The sequence below is a fragment of the Schistosoma mansoni genome, chromosome W (assembly GCF_000237925.1).
Source record: "Schistosoma mansoni strain Puerto Rico chromosome W, complete genome".
Taxonomy (NCBI): domain Eukaryota; kingdom Metazoa; phylum Platyhelminthes; class Trematoda; order Strigeidida; family Schistosomatidae; genus Schistosoma; species Schistosoma mansoni.
In genome coordinates, this window is record NC_031502.1 from 30,261,876 (window position 1) to 30,283,014 (window position 21,139).

Below are 21,139 nucleotides of genomic sequence, written 5' to 3' on the forward strand. Positions count from 1 at the left end.
GTGAGATCTCTCATTTTTGTCATGCGTCTGAAGATCTAAAAGTTCGTATGGAAAAGTTGTTTGAGGGAGTATCAAAAAATCAAGAACAGATGATGGGCCTACTTCCTAAAGTATCCCCTTTGCACGATGTAGCATATCCAGTAATACAAGAATGTGAAGCCTTAACAAAGCAATTGAGGATCTTGGAATTCGCTGAACACTTGTCATTTCTTGAGTAATCTCACTTCATCTATATATTATCTGTAAGGTCTGGTGTATTATCTGCTAGGATAATTAATGACAAAGACACTCTAATTGGGTCAATTAAACAATATTTTTCCTTCCTTAATACTCAGTTATCGACTGATCCGGACATTTTGCCCTCTATTTTGGAACAATCTCAACAGCATGAAACATGTTTAGATTCCTTGTCATATTTAATGACGTAAGAATTTCTAAATTAAAGGCTATTTCTAGGGATTTTGAGTGCTTATTAAAGAAACTAAATTTTCCTGTTATTATATCTGAAGTTCTTGAGGAAAGAGGATTACAAACGTGGTGTGATGATGATTTGCAATTATTCTCAAATGACTTTCAAGCTCTTTCTACATTCGATATTTCGTATCCTTTCATGAACAGACTATTAACATTAAGCCAAAACTATGTAACATGAGTTAAAAAAAGCAATTTTAAATGAATCATTTATGCTAGTCATCAGTTGCATTGAAGACAACTTATTCAAGGTTCAAATGAAAGCTACTTATTTGAAGGCCTTTTGATTTGTTTTGAACTTTCATTAACAAGCAAAAATACCGAAAGACCAAACTGTGTAGCAGTTTGATTATAACTACACGTAAATATGATGATAATTACTAATGAAGAAAATAATCTCTTTGCTCCACGTTGTTATCCATTAGTCTGTCTGTTAAAGGTGAAGTTTACAACGCATCAGTGAGAGTTCTGCTCTATGTTTGTAAAACCTGTACCTTCCGATCTAAAGATGTACATCGACCCCTTATTTTCTATAATCGTTGTTTTTGAAAGATTACTGATATTCCGTGACAAAATCACGTTCGGCATTGTGTTTGGCGCAACGACGGTGATTCGGTTGATGCCATCATCTCGGGACACCAACTTTCATGGGGTGGTTATATTTTGCTAATGTCATCCTAACAACTACATCGCTTATTATTTGGCGACTTTTGAACTGAACATAAAATGTAGAGAGTTGGCCAGTTTATGACGCACCCCCGTAGGATAAAAGGTGGTTGCATGGGACTAGCATCTGTTGGTCCATCACGACTCGGCTGGAGCCTTAGAGGTAACTTAAGACGTTATTAGGTATGGCTCAGAATAGAAGCTAGTGTCCATCCTTTAGTTTCCTACTACACTTCATTATTGCCAAAGGATCATCCTTGACTAAAAAGTTCTTTTGAGAATGACCTTAGTGCCCTTCATTGTGGTTTAATTTGTATGATTTTTCTTTGTCACGACTGTACGCTGCTGTGTAATACAGTAATAAGCAGTATGTGTGACGTACTCATCAGTCATTAATCTACTATCTTATTTCCTTCTGTTTTCATAATTTACACAAGTATTAAGCCATATCCTTTTAACTCGTTTTTATCAGTCATCTAAATATTTTAATATCGAAACCGTTACTAGTAGATATATGCTTTCCAATGCATATTATTCTGGCTCCTATGGAGAAACGTTTTCGTTATCACTTTTTTGGCTCGCAGAAGACAAACAGGATCGATATGGTACATTTACAAATACATATTTAACCACAAACTTTTATTTAGCCTGAATGGTACATGTCACAAGTTCTTCAGTGGATCCGAACAAATGATTATTTTGTTACAGTGGTCGATCGTGATTTTATCTCTGACAAAGACAATACTCCTGTTAGCGTCCGAGTGAGTTTTAAAATGAAATCGACAATCATAATTATTACTTCTTCTATTGCATTTGAAATCTGATCGCAATCGCGGTAATGTATTGTATATTTAGTCAGACTTCAGTTTCTTTTACACAGTCGTTAATTTGGTATTGTTTTCGACAACCATTAGTATATTCATAATTTAGTGTGAAATAAACATATATCTCTAAAGTGTTTCCACTTTATTATAATCACTATATGTGTACAGATTAACATCATTAGTGTGTGTTAGTTTTTCTCGTAATCAACTGTAGGGTTTCTTTACAAGAAAGTTTATAATCTGAATTTATAATTTCATTCAGGTTTTATTGTAAACTCCAAGCCGTATCTGGTTATATGGATTTGATGGAATAGATCATTTCTAAGGCTTGATAATTGTCTTTTACAGTGAAAGCAAAATAACTTATTGTTTAGGTACTTCGAAGAGTCATACTGTAAGTGTAGATCTAGTGATACTGGTCGGCTTTCCAAATCATAGTTGGAGCGGGATTCGAACCTAAGATCTAGTGACAGAAAGTCAAACGCCTTATCCAGCAAGGCACTGCTCTACGTGTGTTTTTTGTACATGATGTAAACTGTATTACAGCAACATGGTTGTCAAGTTAGGCTGTACGTTCTAGAAATTAGTGTATATCAGATTGTTCAACACTACTTCGCGTCAAAAGTGCATCGGGAATGAATTTTATCAATCATTATCAATATAACTCATATGGAGAGTACATGTTTATGTACTCGGCTTCGGGCTACACTATTTGTAAGACCTAGTGCTACTGTTCAAGTGGCGTTCGAATATGTTACCTATCGAATTTTAAGTAGCATTCTGAAAGTCTTGCTGACGAGTAATTTAGATTTGAGATTCCCTACCTAATCCTCACGGATATTATGATCTTTAATAGCGTGTACATCAATAACCTACTCAGTTTTCATATAGAATTTGTTGTTTAAGTACTGCGCGTTTAATGCACACAAAGGTGGATTGAGAACTTGATGGTTTATTTCACACACTTGATACTCAGGACTTGTACAAAATCCTACACCGAAAAAGCCGTAGAATGTGCCATCACAACTTGGCTACTAATATCGACTTAAAAATTAGTGTACGCGAAGTTTATCACACTAACGTTAGTCAAAAACTTTGCTTACTTAATTTTACTTACTCCTTCTGCCCCTCATGGAGGAGCATAGGCCACCCAAGTCAAAACCTTGCTCACAACAAATCATAAAAATAACTGAACTAGCTGAATAAAAAGCACCCATCGTAAATTAGTACTATCAACGAGTTGACATAAGTGAGTATTATGGTATTAATTGTGCAACTGAAGTACCACGAAAAGCTCAATTTGGTACATAAGTCTATAATTTTGTGTCCACTAATTCAGTGGTAGGCTATACTTGTATCTAGATCAGCTTAAGGATTTTTGCTTTCCTGCACTGAGAGTTATAATTTAATGAGATGACATTGCTCTGTTTTCTTTAGTTGCAGCTCATGCGCGGTTTGGTCACATTGCTATTAGACAAGCTACACTATGACCTTGGTCTATCTGCTTTTATGCCAGTACGATTTGGTTGTCAATTTCAAATGCGACGTTCTAATTCTGAAATAGAAAGTTGTCCTATGGATTCTAACCCCGGTAATAGTTCCAGTAGTGAATTGCTAGAAAATGCACAAAATTTCAGCCACTTAATTGATGTCATATTACAGACAGATGCGAAATTAACTCAGCTAGCATATCCAAACGATTATCCTAAACCGAGTGACGTGCTTTCACATCCCAAAGTTTTTTCACGTTGGCTTTTACTAGAACAGTGTTTAGCTTCTGACAGATTAAAGCTTGTCCTCGGAAATTTCTCATCTTGGTCTGTTGTTGACGAAACTGAAAAGCGGTAAGTATAAATTTTTATGGTACCATGTCAGTCAGTTGCTTAAATATTACGTGATTGCTAAGTAAAACACTTAACTACAGCTTTAGTCCTTTATGTTTCAGTATATATTCTTCAAGATTCCGAAGACGTCCATTGTTTAACCCAGTGTTCAAGTATTGACTAACACTGGTGTACGAAGTACATTCATTATGCAGTGGTAAGCAATATTGCTTAGTTATCAGAGACGAAACAGGTGAAACGAGATTCCTACTCATCAGCCTATGATAGAGTCAATTGTTTAGACAGCTAACATAGCTCCGCTAAATTTCAGTGATTTTAGAATTTTTCAATTTATATTCAACTATATGAAATCCAGCACTGATATGATTTGTCAGTGATCTGTAGACACGTTGTCCGGAAAATGTCCTGGAAAGTACTAACACATACAGATCGATATTTTGACCAATAAAGCTTCAATTATTTTAAATATTTTATTAGTTTTGTAAATAGTAACACTATTTTTTTTGACTTAAAACTAATTTTTATCATTAACTGCTTAAAATCTTTGGTGTTCATTTTTATACGTCTGGTGTGAAGTGTTTTGTGATTATAATCTTCCCTGCTTATAAAGTCTTACAAATTGTGTTCAGAAGTACATTTCTTTTGACTTTGTTGCATCAAGTGGCAACCTTGAGCTTCTAATCTTTACATTTGTATTCACAACAAAGTAGTTCTATCAAGGCTTTTCTCTGTAATGTGTATACTACTTCTTTTCAAAAACTTTAAAGTGGTTGTTTGACAGTTTATTTACTTATTGATCAAATATACGTTTTCTTTAGAAAACTTCTATCTTGTCTTAGTTCATCTTCATTACTGAATTAATCTATTTTGATACTAAAAATACAAAAATTTTCGTAGTGTAAAGAACTTATGCTATTAAAATTTTCTTTTCTTTAGGCCCCAATGTGTCGATGATTTCATTGCACTTCTTCATGCTGTAGGTTTTAGAAGTCGACAACTATCTGACAAAATATCACGGGCTAGATTTGTCCAAATTCAGTTGAATTTAATTCGTGAATTTTTTAATTATATCGTGTTGTCAGCACGTCGGAAATTCGAAAATGATGACTTAAATGACCTTGGTCAGTCAAAAAACAAGTCTGAAGTTAGCAATGCTAAAACTACAATGTTTGGAAGTTTGTTTTCAGCACGTAGTCGCTCGCCAGATGCTAGTTCAGAAACTAAGAAGATTTCAATCATCAATCAGTTATTCAATTGTTTTGTTGATGGGATTGGCCAGCAATTATCTTCTCGCTGGATAATTGTGTTGAATGCAATCAAATGTCTTCACGATGTGATGTTGGAATGGGCCAATGATCAAGTTAGTTGATCATCGTGTATTTATAAGCTTTCGTGAACAATACTTCTAAATCATATTAATAAGATAGGTTTTATCGATCTACATATAACTAGTCCCTTAGTCATTTAGTTAACTACTGTTTGTGATCGATTTCAAATCAAGAAGTTCCTATTGAACTTGGCACGTTATCTATACTACGATAAAGAGAATGTAGTGTTTGATTATAGGGGTTTTTAACATAGTTAACGAGTGAATTATATATTTCAATTCTTTTCAATACCTTAGTACAAGAGGCAATCTTAGATAATAAAAAACCCAATTATTATCCGACAAGGAACTAATTTTACCTGGAGTTACAGTCACGTGTTGTTCTGGTTTCTGTTAACGATTCCTTCTTCATATGCTATAGTATTTAGATCTTCCGGTTAAAGTCCACTCGTAACAATTCGATCTTGTTTATAAATTGGCATTCTTCATTTAAATTAGTATTTCCTGAATAAATTATTCTTACCATTTATTACTATTATTAGTATCCGTATTATTAGTTAATTTGAGAGTTTTCCGCCTCTTTACGTATGAATATACCCTGAAGACTGGCTTTAGAATTATATATCAGTAATCAGTTACAGGTTCATGCACTCTGGTTGCGGTCATAGATTTTGTAGATAAAGGCTAGAGATACTTCTACCAGGGATTTAAAGTCAGATCATTTTACCAATAAACTATTTTATTAGGTGTCTGACATAGGTTTCGATTTCAAGAGAAAACAAAGTTGCCGCCAAAAATATGACTACCATGAAATTCCGAAATAATATTGTGGTTTTTCAATCTCTTTTAATTCATAGTATTATGTCACATTTTGGGAAGATTTAAGCACTCGTGCCTTATTACAATTTGGAGATCCTTGGCTAATTGATATTGGTCTTTGTCCTCTTGTTACCGATAGAATAGTAAAGGAGGTAAGTGACTTGATATCTATCTATCTATCTATCTATCTATATATATATATAGATATATATATAATACGCAGTTATAGGTATATGATTAGAAATATATCTGACGTTCATACTTATCATTATTTATCGTTAATTATGCTTGTCTACTTGAAAGTTTAGGTTGGTATCAATTAATTGTAGTTTTAACGTATACTGGGTTAGGGTTCGTATTTTTAACATGACTGAGACCATCAGGTTAGAAACTCTGTCTTATATTGATCAGCCATTGCCTATTACTTCCCATGTACTAAAAGATATCTAAAATAATCTGAAATCTGCTACTCAATCCTTCTTTTTTTAACCTTCAAGATTAAGTTAACTCATATATACCAAAAAGTCACCAGAAAACTGTGAAGCCTTTGTAATTATCTTTGTTTTAATGATTACTATACTCGATCCTCTAAGAATCACTTTACTACCACCGGTGGCCATTCCAATCTTTATAGTAGTACATGTTTTGGTTTCGAAATAGCGAAAAAAAGTAACATCTTGTTGGTCTAGTTGTGACATTAATATAATACTTCAATAAATACAACAATTAAATCTATTGCCACTCAAAAATAACCATGGGGTTTAAAATAAGCTGAAGGATCTCCTATTATGATTACTTTGTCGAGAAATGTTATAAACTTAAAAGAGAGAGGATGCTGGTTATAACAGTCCTTTCACTTCTTACGCGTATGTGGGACGTTAATTTACCTTAGACGAATATCTACACTAGATTCTCACCCAGTGTCTATTCTACAGGACTTCAACAGAACTCAGATCAAGAACACGAGATTAGCCTGACTATATCGTCAATATATTTCCACACCAAAATCCGACACAAGGATCAGTCAATCAATAAGTGTCCATCAACAAGGAACAGTTAATACATAATAAGGATAGGGGAATATAATATATAACACATAACACCTGTCATCCTATCTAATGTCTGAATCATCGAGACAACCAATCATTGTCATTCTCGCCCACACATCACCTCCCTCGCGAAGTTTGATCGTATGATTTCACTTTAGGGTCTATTTGAAAAAATTTCGTTTGTTTACGTTTCCTGAATGACCTTCGTCTAACTTCTAATTCTAGATCATTTTTTCTCATTTCAACTTGTGGTGGTGGTGGAATATCAAATGTATCACATAATACTTCCATTGGTAATGGTTTGAGTTTAGATGACTCATAAACACATTTTCTATCTCGCAGTTGATTTACATGTCTAATAATTAGTGTATTTTCGACCATCACTTCATATAATACTGTACCACTTCGTTTTTTTATGAACCCAAATATCCATTTTGGCTTGCCAGGCCGGAAATCCCGTGCATAGACTGAGTCACCTACTTTGAACTCTCGAATTTTCGGGCAATTCCCTTTCTTATTTTTTTGTAGTCCACTGATTCTGTCTTTCGGGGGATCTTTTGCAACTTCGGCACATCGCCGACATCTCAATACGTATTCTTCCACAGCCTTATCCATGAATGGCCAATAGACATAACTACGCATAACAGACTTCATTCTGTTCATTCCCGGATGACCAATGTGAAACTGTTTAAGCACAAAAAGCTGAAGAGATTTAGGGATAACAACACGTTCACCATACATCAAACAATTATCATAAATCGATATAGACTCACGTCTCAAGAAAAATTGGTGGAACTCTCGATCAGCTTTGTCCTGTTTCCAACCCTTTAAAACAGCTTCTTTTATTCTTTTAAGTAGAGGATCACTAGTCGTGGCTTCTTTAACTGCTTCTGCCGTTACTGGTAGGATTCTGATAGCATCACAGAACACTCTTTTTATTTCCGGTTCAATTGATATAGAAGCAACCACGCAATCTTCCTCTAACTTACGGTTATTAGCGATTAACCTTGACAACCCATCTGCATGACCCATACGAGCTGACGGCTTATACAGCAATTCGAAGTCATATCCTAGCAACATAGTAGCCCACCTAGTCAGCCGATTTGCAGTGTGGATGGGTATTCCTTTCTTAGCGCCAAATATGGCCAACAACGGTCTATGGTCAGTTTGCAGGGTAAATCTCCTACCGTATAGCATCTTGTGGAATTTTCTGACCGCGAACACTAGGGCTAAAGCCTCCTTTTCGATTTGACTGTAATTCTTTTCAGCCGCAGTAAGGGTGCGTGAATCATGGAAAGTAGCTTTTTGTGAACCATTAGGAAACTTATGAAGAATCATCGCTCCAATGCCGTAATCAGATGCATCAGCCGCCACAATTAACTCAAGTTTTGGGTCATAATGAGTGAGCAATAAGTCAGACGTCAAGATCTGTTTTACTTTTTCAAAGGACACTTGACATTCTTTATTCCAGTTCCATTTGGTGTTCTTAGTTAACAGTGCATCGACACTTCATGGAGTTAATAATTGATAACATGCCGAACTAAATGTCATTATCGTGTGTCAACTCATTCACACAAATTATCTAACACCCGCGTCCGCTTGATGACTAAGATAATAGTTTACCAATAATCCTTTGCTGTGGTATCTGGCTTTCAAATTAATAGCATAAAATCCAAGTTCTCTCAAAAATGATTAACTAATTGGTCATTTCTCAGCTATTTGAAACCTACTATTTTGGATCGCAGTCTAAAACGTTCATCGTGAATTTTGGGAAACAAATAGAAAAGATCAAAGTCAATGCCAACACAGTATAGCTTCATTGTTGTAGACTATCAGCAATCAACACTATACAATTGCATTACTTACACCTGTTACCCCCTATAGAACATAGGCCGACGACCAGCATTCTCCAACCCGATTTGTCCTGGGATTTCCTTTCTAGTTCTATCCAATCGTTGTTCATTCTTCTCATGCCTGTCTCCATCTCTCGGCGTAATGTGTTCTTCGGTCTTCCTCTTTCCCTTTGACCTTCAGGACTCCATGTTAGGGCTTGCCTTGTGACGCGGTTGGGTGATTTCCTCAACGTGTGTCCTATCCACTTCCTGCGCTTCTTCCTGATTTCTTCCTCCACTGAAATCTGGTTTGTTCTCTCCCATAGTAGGTTACTGCTGATAGTGTCTGGCCAACGGATCTGAAGTATTTTGCGTAGACAACTGTTGATAGACATCTGTATCTTCCGGATGATGGCTTTCGTAGTTCTCCAAGTTTCCGCCCCATACAGTAGAACTGTCTTGACATTTGTATTGAAAATTCTGATCTCGGTGTTGGTTGACAATTGTTTTGAGTTCCAGATGTTATTCAATTGTAGATATGCTGCTTTTGCTTTGCCGATTCTCGCCTTCACATCTGCATCAGACCCATCGTGTTCATCAACGATGCTGCTCAGATATGTAGAGGTTTTTACATCCTCCAAAGTTTCTCCGTCAAGTGTGACTCGATTGATGCATGCTGTGTTGTATCGGAGAATCTTGATTTTCCCTTTGTGTATGTTAAGACCTACTGCTGCTACACTGGTTGTCTTCTGCATTTGTTGTTGCGTTTGTGAAGTCTAGATCGTCCAGCTGCATCCTAGCTGTGCACTGTATCCCAGATGTTGACATCTTCATAATCCAGTCGATCACCAGGAGAAAGAGAAAGGGCGAGAGTAAGCAACCTTGACTGACACCGGTCTTTACCTCAAACGAGTCAGTGAGTTGTCCTCTATGCAAGATTTTGCAGTCTAATTCATCATAGGAATTCCGTATGATATTGACTATCTTTTCAGACACTCCGTAGTGTCGAAGAAGCCTCCATAGTGTTGTCTTGTCCACTCTATCAAATGCTTTCTCGTAGTCAATGAAGTTGATGTAGAGTGATGGATTCTATTCAATTGATCGTTCCACAATGATCTGTAGAGTTGCGATTTGGTCTGTACACGATCGATCCTTACGGAATCCAGCCTGTTGGTCTCGAAGTTGGGCGTCTACGGAATCCTTCATTCTGTTTAACAATGCCCTGTTGAATACTTTTCTTGGTATTGAGAGAAGAGTGATGCTCCTGTAGTTATCACATTTGCTGAGATTGCCTTTCTTTGGTATTTTGATCAGAAGTCCTCCTTTCCAGTCTGTTGGTATTTGTTCTTCATCCCAAATCTTGTTGAAGAGAATGTAGAGTATCTTTGCAGTTGCTGCTACATCTGTTTTCAGTGCCTCTGCTGGAATGTTGTCTGGTCCTGCTGCTTTACCGCTCTTGATTTGTTTGATGACCATGCTGATCTCTTCAATTGTTGGTGAGTGGGCTTACATCGATTGGGAGGTCCGTGGTTGCTGCTTTAATGTTGGGTGGGTTCAGTGGAGCTGATCGATCCAAGAGTTCTTTGAAGTGTTCTGCCCACCTGTTCCGTAGTCCTTCAATGTTGGTGATTACCTTGCTTTCACTGGTCGTTCTGGTTTACGGTAATTTCCAGCGAGTTTCTTTGTTGTATCATAAATTGTCTTATGTTTCCTTCTCTTGCAGCTTTTTCCGCGGTCATTGCTAAATCTTCCACATATTTACGTTTTTCGGTTTTGATGCTCCTCTCCTCTTGCTTGTTTACTTCTGTGTATTCGGCTTGTGCCTTGGCTTTTTCTGCTCTTGCTCGGCAAGTATTGATTGCTGCCTTCTTGTTCCTCCTTTCTTGAATCTTATTCAGTATACCAACAGTGATCCATTCCTTGTGATGGTGCTACTTGTGACCCAGGACCTCCTGACACGTTGAAATGACTGCCTCTTCTATTCCTTCCCAGTTGCTCTCCATAGTAGTTCCCTCTCCATTGAGTAGGTCATGAAAGGCCTGGATTTTACTGCTGAGGGCTATCTTGAATTTGTTGAGTCTGTCAGTATCCCGAAGAAAAACCGTATTAAACTTTTGTGATGTTGTCTGCCCCGTTGTCCAGTGCTTTTTGAGTTTCGATTTCATCTTGGCGACCAGCAAGTGATGATCTGAGGCTATATCAGCTCCTCTCCTGGTTCTTACATCTTCCATAATCTTCTTAAACCTTTTATTGATGCAAATATGGTCGATTCGGTTCTGTGTAACATGATCCGGTGAAGTCCAGGTAGTTTTGTAAATGCGTTTGTGTGGGAATATAGTGCCGCCTATGACTAGTTTATTGAAGGCACATAGGTTTGCAAATCTCTCACCATTTTCGTTCCTCTCTCCCAGTCTATGTCGTCCCATAATGTCTTCATATCTGGTGTTGTCCATTCCAACCTTGGCATTTAAATCTTCCATCAGAATGGTCAGGTCCTTTGTTGAGCACTTCTTGACGATCGACTGCAGCCTATCGTAGAATTGGTCTTTAACGTCTTCATCGAAGTCGTTTGTAGGCGCATAGCATTGGATGACGTTCATTGTAATGCCCTCTCTCTTTGTTTTGAAGGAGGCTTTGGTGATCATGGGTCCATGGGATTCCCATCCTATAAGTGTTTTTTGTGCTTGTTTGGATAGCATCAGTGCAACGCTTTGTGTATGTGGAGCATTTTCTTCTTCATGACCGGAGTATATCAGTAGCTCTCCTGAAGCTAGTCGTTGCTGTCCAGCCTTCGTCCAATGTGTTCCACTGGTTTCAAGCACCTCCAGGTTGTATATTTTCATTTCTGCAGCAACTTCGATGACTCTCCCGGTCTCCCACATTGTACGAACATTCCGTGTGCCTAAATTAATAGTTCCTCTGGTTGTCAGAAGGGGCATCGGCCCCGTGACTTCCGAAGGAACTTGGCTTTCATCATGAGGTGTCATAATTCTTCCTTCAACTCTCAGGGCAGAGTTTAAATGGTTTGAATTATTTTTTCTGGTTAGCGTTTTTTAGCGAGTTAGTTTTCTACATGACCGGGTCGCTAACCCTACGCCCAATCGTCATCCTTTGTACGGGCTTGAGACCGGCAGTAGCCCCAGAGGGGCTCCAGGCGGAGTTATACAATAGCATAACAGTTGAAAATCAGACGAATTTCATAATTTACTTTTACACTTCACTTGAGTTTGCTTCTTAAAGCTACGAATGTGTTCCGAGGAAACTAGTTCGATTTTGTGGTCTCGTTTATATATATATATATATATATATATACAGCTAAGTGATAATGCGATACATTTTTAAACCCAAGGTATCTTCTGTATTTTCATCGACCTAATTACTAAGCGCTTATCTCTTTTATTCTGTGATTGGTTTGATAACTCGCTTCAGCTCCATAGTTTGAATACACTTATTGTTTGACTTGTAGTTCAGTGCTTGTAAATTGTTTATTTGTTTTAGATAATACGTACCCTGGTTTATAACTGTTTGTACAAGAACAACCATGTTTTATATCATGATTTTTGCCAATAGCGTTTCTGCACATCACAATTATTTCTAGTATCCTTCTCTAACTATAATGTTTCATAGTCTGTCTTTTCTTAATAGTCAGAACAAAATGAACATGAAAATGAAACATTTGACGAGTTGCACTCTTCTAATACTTACCTTGGTTTACATGGTGGTGTTTTCACTCAGGTTGGTTGTGATATCTAAATGTAAAGTTAATAATGTCTTTTATTTATTTGATAATAGTTGATGTAAGCTTTATATTTTGTTTTATTCTGTATATTAGTTACTAAAATTATATAGTGACTTGATGAATAACAGGTATGCATCGTACTATTTTATACGGTGACAAAAAGCTTTTTGTCTTATTCTACTTCTAGAAAATGTTTCTCGAGAAATGCATACTGTCTCGAATAATTAAATTTGCGTCACTCAGGGTTTCATTTGAGACGTTACCGATAAGTCATTGAGTCCAATTTTGTGTTTTGGTCTTATCTGAGACAATTTTCCTGAGAAGGTTTCGAAACATTTCAATCAAATACTTCATATATACTATCTTACTTCATATCCAATAGCGACCTTCGCCAAATCTCATCAACTATGCGGATAAAATGTTTTGGGAATCAGTTTCAATCGGTTTTTAGACTTTTTAATCATACACACCCGTAACTGCGACTACAATCAAATCTGAGGCCATCGGATTTTACGGCCAATACATTATCATTCACTAGATACTATAGTCCGGATGCGATCAAAGATGAGTTTTACCAACAGCTAACAGTTCTTCTACAGAAAGTGATTTTGACCGGTATTGTAGTACCAGTCGGCAATTCGGATGCTCAGGTTGGGCGTCTATGCACAAAAGAGAGTCGTTTAGGTGGTCGATGGGGACTTGTTGGTTTCAAGTCAGACGATGGTGACCGTCTACTGCATCTGTGCTCAGACTACAACCTGTTTCTGACTAGCACTAACTACTGGCACAATCATCGCCAATATGTTTCCTGGCGTCCTCCCTCTGCATTGAAGCTTGGACTCAGATTGATCATATCACGATCAGCTACCGCTGGTGTAGTTGTGTTCAAGATTGCCGCTCATTTTGGAGTGTCTATCTGAACTCTGATAGTGCTTTTGTTTGCGCTAGTCTTACCTTACTTTTCAGTGGTCAACAAATTCATCGTCCTCAACGGATCGATGTCAACAAATTGGTTGCAGCTTCTCTTGAAACTAAATATTAAACCGAACTAGGTTTAATTCTAGGTGTCATCCTACCGAAAACTATAGATGGGAATTGGCTGCAGTTGTATGCTGCTATGAATATGGAGAGTAAAGTCGCTTGCGGCTTCGCGAAACATCCCGCTCATAAGCACTGGGTTTCCTCAGGCTGTTTACAACTGATCGAAGCACGTCGGTCTACTCCGAATGACCGCCAGTTTGACCATAAACGATGGTGACGAGTTTCTGGTTATGGAAATGACTGAGTTATTTACAAAGATCTGGCAATCAGAGAGTGTCCCAACATCGTGGAATGAGTCGATAGTTGCGCCTCTCTTTAAAAAGGGTTCACGTCATTCCTGTAACAACTATCGGGGGATAAGTCTACTTCCGATTGCGTCTAAACTATTGGCTTCTGTCATACTTCGTAGGTTGTTCAAAACCCAAGAAAGATTGATTCGCGAGGAGCAGGCTGGATTTCGTTCCGGTTGAGGATGTATTAATCATATTTTCACCCTCCGCCAAATGTAAGAACACCGTCATACTTATCACAGGTCAATAATTGTGTTTCCTGACATTAAGGCCCCCTTCGATTCGTTGGACAAGACTGTCCTTTGGGATTGTCTATTGAAGAGGGGTGTGCATGAAAAGTTTATTAACACGTTAAAATCCCTATACACTAATACCTCAGGCAGAATGAGGGCACACAACCACCTCTTTCCATCGTTCCATTCAAGCAGTGAGTTTAAACAGAGTTCCTCAATTTCATCATCCTTCTTCAACTTTGTCTTTGACGAATGTTCTAGAAACAGGTCTGATGGACGTAGGTGGTGGCAAGGTAGATCTGTTGCCTAGAGATAGACTTTTCGACCTTGAGTCTGCGGATGATATTGTCTTACTGTACGATGATACACAAGCTATGCAACCCTCACCTAATCAGTTGGCAATCAGTGTCCGTAGGTATGGTATGTGCTTCGCACCTTCGAAGTGCAAAGTTCTTTTACAAGACTGGCAGGATCCTGATCCTACACTCACCCTGGGTAGTGAGCTGATAGATGTAGTCGAGGAGTTTGTTTATCTAGGTAGCTGCATAAGTGCTGATGTTGGCGTGAGCGATGATACCAATTTAAATATAGTGAAAGCCAGAGCGGCTTATGCCAATCTGGGCCATCTTTGGCGTCTTCCTGATGTTAGGCTGGTTGTAAAAGGTCGGATCTACAACGCGTCGGTGAGAGCAGTTTTGCTCTATGCTTGTGAAACCTGGCCACTCTGAGTTGAGGAGTTTAAGCGACTCTGTGTTTGGTTATTGTTGTATACGAATAATTGCTGACATGTATTAGCAACATCATGTTAGTAATGCGAAGATCCGTCATCGCGTGTTCGGATACAGCAACGATAATACAATTGGTGCCATTACCTTGAAACATCGACTCCGGTAACTTGAACATTGTCTACGAATGTCGTTCCACAGAATTCCACGTTGTGCATTATTTTCCGACGGCGGGAACGGTTGGAAAAAACGAACGGGTGGTCAGTGTACGACATGGTATCGTGGTATGATAGAAAGTCTTACAAGACTGGCTTCTGTTAGTCCTACACGACTCCCTGGTTGATGTCCTAATGATGGTACAACATAGTGGCTAGAAACGTTATCAGGTGTGGCTCAGATTGGAAGCAAGTGTCGATCCTGCCGTAACTTTCTTCATAAAAGCGAACGTAACTTTTTTGATTGCATAAATTAAATATGTTCATGTAAACCGTTTGTCAGTTTCCCTTCTATCGAGTATACCAGAGTTACAAAGAAACCAGTTCTCCATGTCTACTTATGGTAGTCAGCTTTTGTTATTAACTATTTCTTTTGACTAATTATGTCTCTGTAACTCTGACAAACTCAATATCAACGCAATAAATGTCCATAGAAACGCTACTAACTTTACAAGTTGGCTTTATAGAGAGACTTAATTTGTGATAACTTCTAATATACTTCAATGAATTTTCAAATAATCCTACACACTACTCAACAGTCTGTCTATTTTTGATACCATTTCGGTTGTTAAGGTTTTGACTGCTTCATTGATTGTGTTTAATGTGTTTTCATTTTCTTTTGAACTTGTATTTGCTAATCTCGGCATAATACTACTGACGCTTGTTTTGTTTCAGTTTTACGGTTTAATACCAGGCTTTCTCAATAGGTGATTACTCCATGTCCTATCTTGTTCAAAAGTATTATTTTATATTTTCTTTTTCAACAATTCAACAGATGCTAAGATTGTACGATGGTGAAATTAAAAATATGTTGAAAGAAACAGTCGATTTAACATTGACAGATTTAAAAAGTAAATCTTTGGTATATGTTTACGCAACTGATCACTGGCTTCGGGCTAGTTCTGTATCCGGTTATTTAAGTAATACGAAAAGTGAACTCTCCAATTTAATGATGTCAACTAATGCGTCAGTATTCTTTCTTGCATTACGTGACTGGTTGTATCACTTGTCAGAATCATTGCATCCAAAACTTTTCACACATATATGGAAAGAAATTGCATCACAACTAGATGATTATTTGTATAATGAGGTATGTTGTGACAGCTTAATTTATCTATTAGCTGAGTTTGCCTAAACTGAGCCAACTTTGATTTTACCTCTATTCCTCCCATAATTTCGAATGTTGCACTTGCGACATAAACAACTAGATGATCGATGAAACAATATTAAATCTGGCTACCTCTATGGATTGATCTATTCAAATTCTCTTTTAAGGAAAGTGAAAACAACTGAGTTAATCATGACGATATGTATTATAAATACATTAATGTAGAGTAGTAGATTTTTATTGTTTATAGTTTAGATGGGAAAATGTACTCATATTTTCATATATTATCGATTTTAAATATTGTCACCTATGGTGTTCAACTATCGGCTTTTAATATCAGTTCACCCAGCCAGATAGTGTCACTAGACCTCACACTTCAAGCTAAATACATTAACATGTGCGTGAAAAAAAGTAAACTAACTAACGGGTTTGTGAATGATTATCGAAGACAAGTGTAGGAGTATGTGGATGAAGAGAATGGTAGATTAAGATATAATAAACTAAACTTCCTGTCACTATTTAAAAGCTTATGAATTCATAGAAATCTGATTTTATACGAAGAAATATATATAGTGACAATAGTCTCCCTTTTCACCCTTCGTTTCTTTTCTTCCTAGAATATACAGTCCACAATTTTCATCAAAACTATTCCATCTTCTACACTTGTTAATTTCATGTTAGATACTTAGAAACGTCAGGAGTACTTAGACCAAGGTTTCATGTACCAATCACCAAGTCTGTAAGAAATTATTTACCTCGAAAAATTCACACCTATATCTATCAGTGTGTTATAACTTGTAGCCTGTGTGCCCTGGTTAATATATGACGTGATAATACCGCCAATTAGAGAGTAGTTAATTATCGATCGGACCATTGACACACGAAACCCGTACGAGCGGTCTATAGTCCTTATCGGTCCTGCTTTCCGCCTAGCCCAACCAGTTAAGTCCAGAACACTAATAACAGCCTCTGCAATATGAATCATTTTTTTCAAACATACTGGGTTTATGTACCAACCAGACAGACCACATCGTACCATCAAATAGGAAACAACATTTGAACAAGATTTAGCCAAATGTGGGAGACGGTAATTAATAGACTGTGGATAACTCAAGAATGGTAAATCGTATAATAATAGTTCATAGGTCAAAATAAAACTCATAATAAGAGAGACATGAATATGAATAGTTTAGCTATTTAACAATTATAAGATAAAAATATATGTATAGTATTGGTTCATAAATGGATCCCATAGTTACCATTCACTATTCTTATCGGGACATAACACAATGTTCTAGCCAAAGAGACTAAAGTTTTGAACTGCTCAATGTATCTATTACATACTTTCATATTTTGTCCAGCGACTAAAAATGACTCAAAGTTGTTACTACTTATCTACTTTTGAAAGAAATATAAAGTCATGTTTCCTGTCATACGCCAAACTATAGCGGAATTTTAGCTTTATAGTCAATTTTGGTTGTATAATTATCAAAAACTAATCCTTCAGATACTTCAAAACGATTAGAGTAACTGGAAAACATTCAGGTCAATCGAGTATTTGTTTAACCAAAGCAAAATGACGTGGATATTAGACAACTATTTTGTTCGTTCAGGCCCTAGGCCTTTAGATGTATGCTCGATTGATTCATTTGAACTGGTAAAACAATTTCACATTTATGTAACCGTTGACCAAATTTACAAAATTCACAATTCAGTATTTAGGATGAAATCGCTTTGGAGTTTCATAATTGAGTTTCATGTACACCTCTTACTCTACATTCCCCAAACACTCGCTTTGAGTTAAAATGGATTCTGTTAATAATTAGACATAAGTGATATGATGATAGAATGTCAACAATTGATAATCATTTGACATCTTTGTTAACCTGTTTTTCAAACAGCTCATTCTATCAAATCGATTTAGTCCTCTGGGTGCTGCACAACTTCGTTTTGATCTTACTAACTACTTGTATCCAATGTTCAGTTTGTATACTGAACGTCCTGAGCCATATTTCTTTCAAATTCGTGATGCATGTGTTCTTCTTAATTTATTGCGTGGAACAGCCGAATTATTGAAAGAAACTATTATAGAATCAGTGAATAGCCAACAGAAGCATGATAACGATCCACTTGGACCTTTACTTGAATTGGGCGTTTATAGACTAACTCCGGAAGAAGCTCTTCGTATTTTGTCCTTACGTGCTGTTCTAGAATAAGAGATTTTTTGTATATTCCGAAATCTGACCTTCTAAAATGTCTTTCTTTCGTCCTTTTATGTTCTACTTCAAAGTGCTTTACTTGTTCTCAGTGTGTAAATATAATTTGATTTCTTGAAAATATCCATATTTTAATAATTGCAGAACGTAACTTGGAGGTAATGTACTGCCGTTTATATCTTGATTTAACCTTTAATAAGAATTGTAGTTACTATTTGAAAAACTCGTATTCATGTCCATCCATCTCCAATCGCTTATAATGCAATCTACAATAAAGAACATCTTATTTGTGCTGATTTTATTAATTTGTTTCCCTCCTTGCTACTAAGCCTGATTTTCAAGGAAACACAAACAACAATTTGAGGTAAATATCATGAACTCATCTCATTTTGTTAGGCTTTATATTAGTTGGTACCAAACACGTGTATATATACTTATTCACTTGACTCGGTTTCATTTCGTATTACGTTCACTAAATGGATATTGAACACTTCTTAGCATTAGCAGTATGTTTCGTGCACAAATTATGATTTCTTTGGAAAACTTTCTATTTGTTACGAAAGTAATCTCTTTAGAAAAATCATTTACTTTGTTAGTCACATATTTGTTAACTCATCGAAATAATTTCCTATTTGTTATATCTAGAGCTTTGATTCTTGCTATACCGCGTACTACTAGACTACTTGAACTAACGAACCCACAACGTCGCAAGAGAGAGAACAGAAGACTAGTAAGTAGGAATGCTATTCCCAACACAGTGTCAAATATAGTACAAAAATCTCATGTATTTATAGTTTTTGGCTGAAATAAATCATCATTTCGGACAGCCAATAGGCACATAGGAGATCCTTCTTATTCACCCGGTAGGGGAGCTACATGTCAACATTCTAGAATGTTCCTTTAGCGGTGATTGGATGAAATGTCTTCAGCTCTTTTTGGGCTTCTTAAGTTTGCCAACAAGCCATCTTTACACTATTTCACTTAACAAGGAATCAGAATAAATCAAGGGGAAAACAACCTGATCAATTTTATCAAAATTGGTCAGTCGTTCATAGTGAACAGTAGTACATGTGCGTCTACCTGATGTCGATCTAACGTTATGCTACCTGAAGTATAAATTTAATCGTATTACCTGTCTCGGGACATATGCCCCCGACCAGGTATTTCCACTCAACTCTGACCTCCGCTATTCGTTTTAGTTGTTACCAAATGGACTGTTTAAACGATGATGTTAAAATTATGACCCTAACCTTGAGTCACAGTCCTTTTATTTATAGGAACTTTGTTCTTGCTTCACCAATCCACACCCTCTTATCTGTCTCAGACCCTCCTTGTGTATCGATGATACTGCCCAGATACGTGAAAGTTCCCACTTTTTTCACAGCTTCTCCGTCAAGAGTGATTTGGTTGGTGCTTGCTGTTTTTACTTCAGGATCTCGCTTTCTCGTTTGTGAATCTTGAAATCTATTTCTGTTAAAGCTGTTGCTACACTTTGTGTCTTCATTTGCATTTGTTTCTATGTATACGATGGAAGGGTTATCTACAGATCCACAAGTGTCCTCTGTATTCCATGCTTCTCCTGAGATGCGTAGGTCTTTGTAATCCAGTCAACAACCAGAAGAAAGAGAGAGTGGGAAGCCCCGAATGTTTTAAGTCCTGTTAGCTGAACTGGTTTTGCCGCTTCTATTTTACAAGGAGCTTTTCATCGGTCACTTTTAATTAAATTTAACTGGATATTTTTATTTTGGGTTAAAGTCGAGTCAGAACCTACGTAACTTAACACAAAAGAGAAATAACCGTAACTTGAAAATTACCAGTGTTTTATACAGAAACTGATATTCAATCAACTTATGAACTATTTGACATTGTTTTGTGAAAGGAATCTTACTGTATCACATTACAGACATAAACAGAAATTTTAATATGATATCACTTACATCCGTCTTTATTAAGTCAGTGTTTGGTCTAGAAGAAATTAATGGTTGTGACTCAGTACAATTTAATCAATAATTACTTAATGTCATTCTAAGAAATATTTGAAGTTTCTTGCATATCCTGCTTACATCTACTAGGCTTGATCTACTTGATCTGCATAAATAGTTCAACCATTGAAACTATACATGATTGTAGAAAAAGCAAGATTTTAATCATACTCTCTCTACCTTTTTGTATGGTCGTAGTTTTCAAAACATTATATTTCAGTAGCTAGCGTAAATTGCAATAGGATGCGATTTAATAATCCTTTACCAAAACCTGGTGTTTACTAGGATTACACATACTATTTTTATTCGAAAATTGAGTTATGCGTGCCATATCCTTCAATGCTCATTATAAGAATTATGATGACCATGAATGGCATTAAGTTAAAGCTGTGAACCTGTTCATCTTTTACACGGTAGACATCCTTGTATTAAAGGAAATTTCTATCTTGAATTCATCGAAAATAATTATTTACTGCTATACACAGGTTGTGAACTTAAAAACATAGGTGTTATTGTTTGTGAAGCAATACCTATCCTTTTACATATATCTTCACAGCACTGGTGATCATCATGCTCTTAGATTTTCAAACACTTGATTTCCACCATTCAGGTCATAAGTTCTCACCTCACACACAATTCAGCTTGGACAGCTGGATAGTATCTCTAGCCCTCATATACAAAAGTATGTCTGAAAGCCGAGTTTATAAAATCTTTACTTGGTCCAAAAACATATCATAAATTATATTTAAACCTAATTG

At 36.7% G+C, this 21,139-nt stretch overlaps 1 protein-coding gene across 1 annotated transcript; it reads left to right on the forward strand.

Annotated features, from left to right (window-relative positions):
- Window positions 1-47: 47 nt before the first annotated feature.
- Smp_061840 (hypothetical protein) lies at window positions 48-18,695 on the forward strand (the record flags this gene model as incomplete). The annotated part of the gene is made up of 9 exons (XM_018789323.1): window positions 48-214; window positions 1,610-1,742; window positions 1,785-1,898; window positions 3,399-3,805; window positions 4,793-5,165; window positions 5,990-6,103; window positions 12,478-12,567; window positions 15,851-16,165; window positions 18,085-18,695. The coding sequence occupies 9 exons, from the start codon at window positions 48-50 to the stop codon at window positions 18,397-18,399; spliced, it is 2,028 nt and encodes a 675-aa protein (XP_018654778.1). The 3' UTR covers window positions 18,400-18,695.
- Window positions 18,696-21,139: the final 2,444 nt, after the last annotated feature.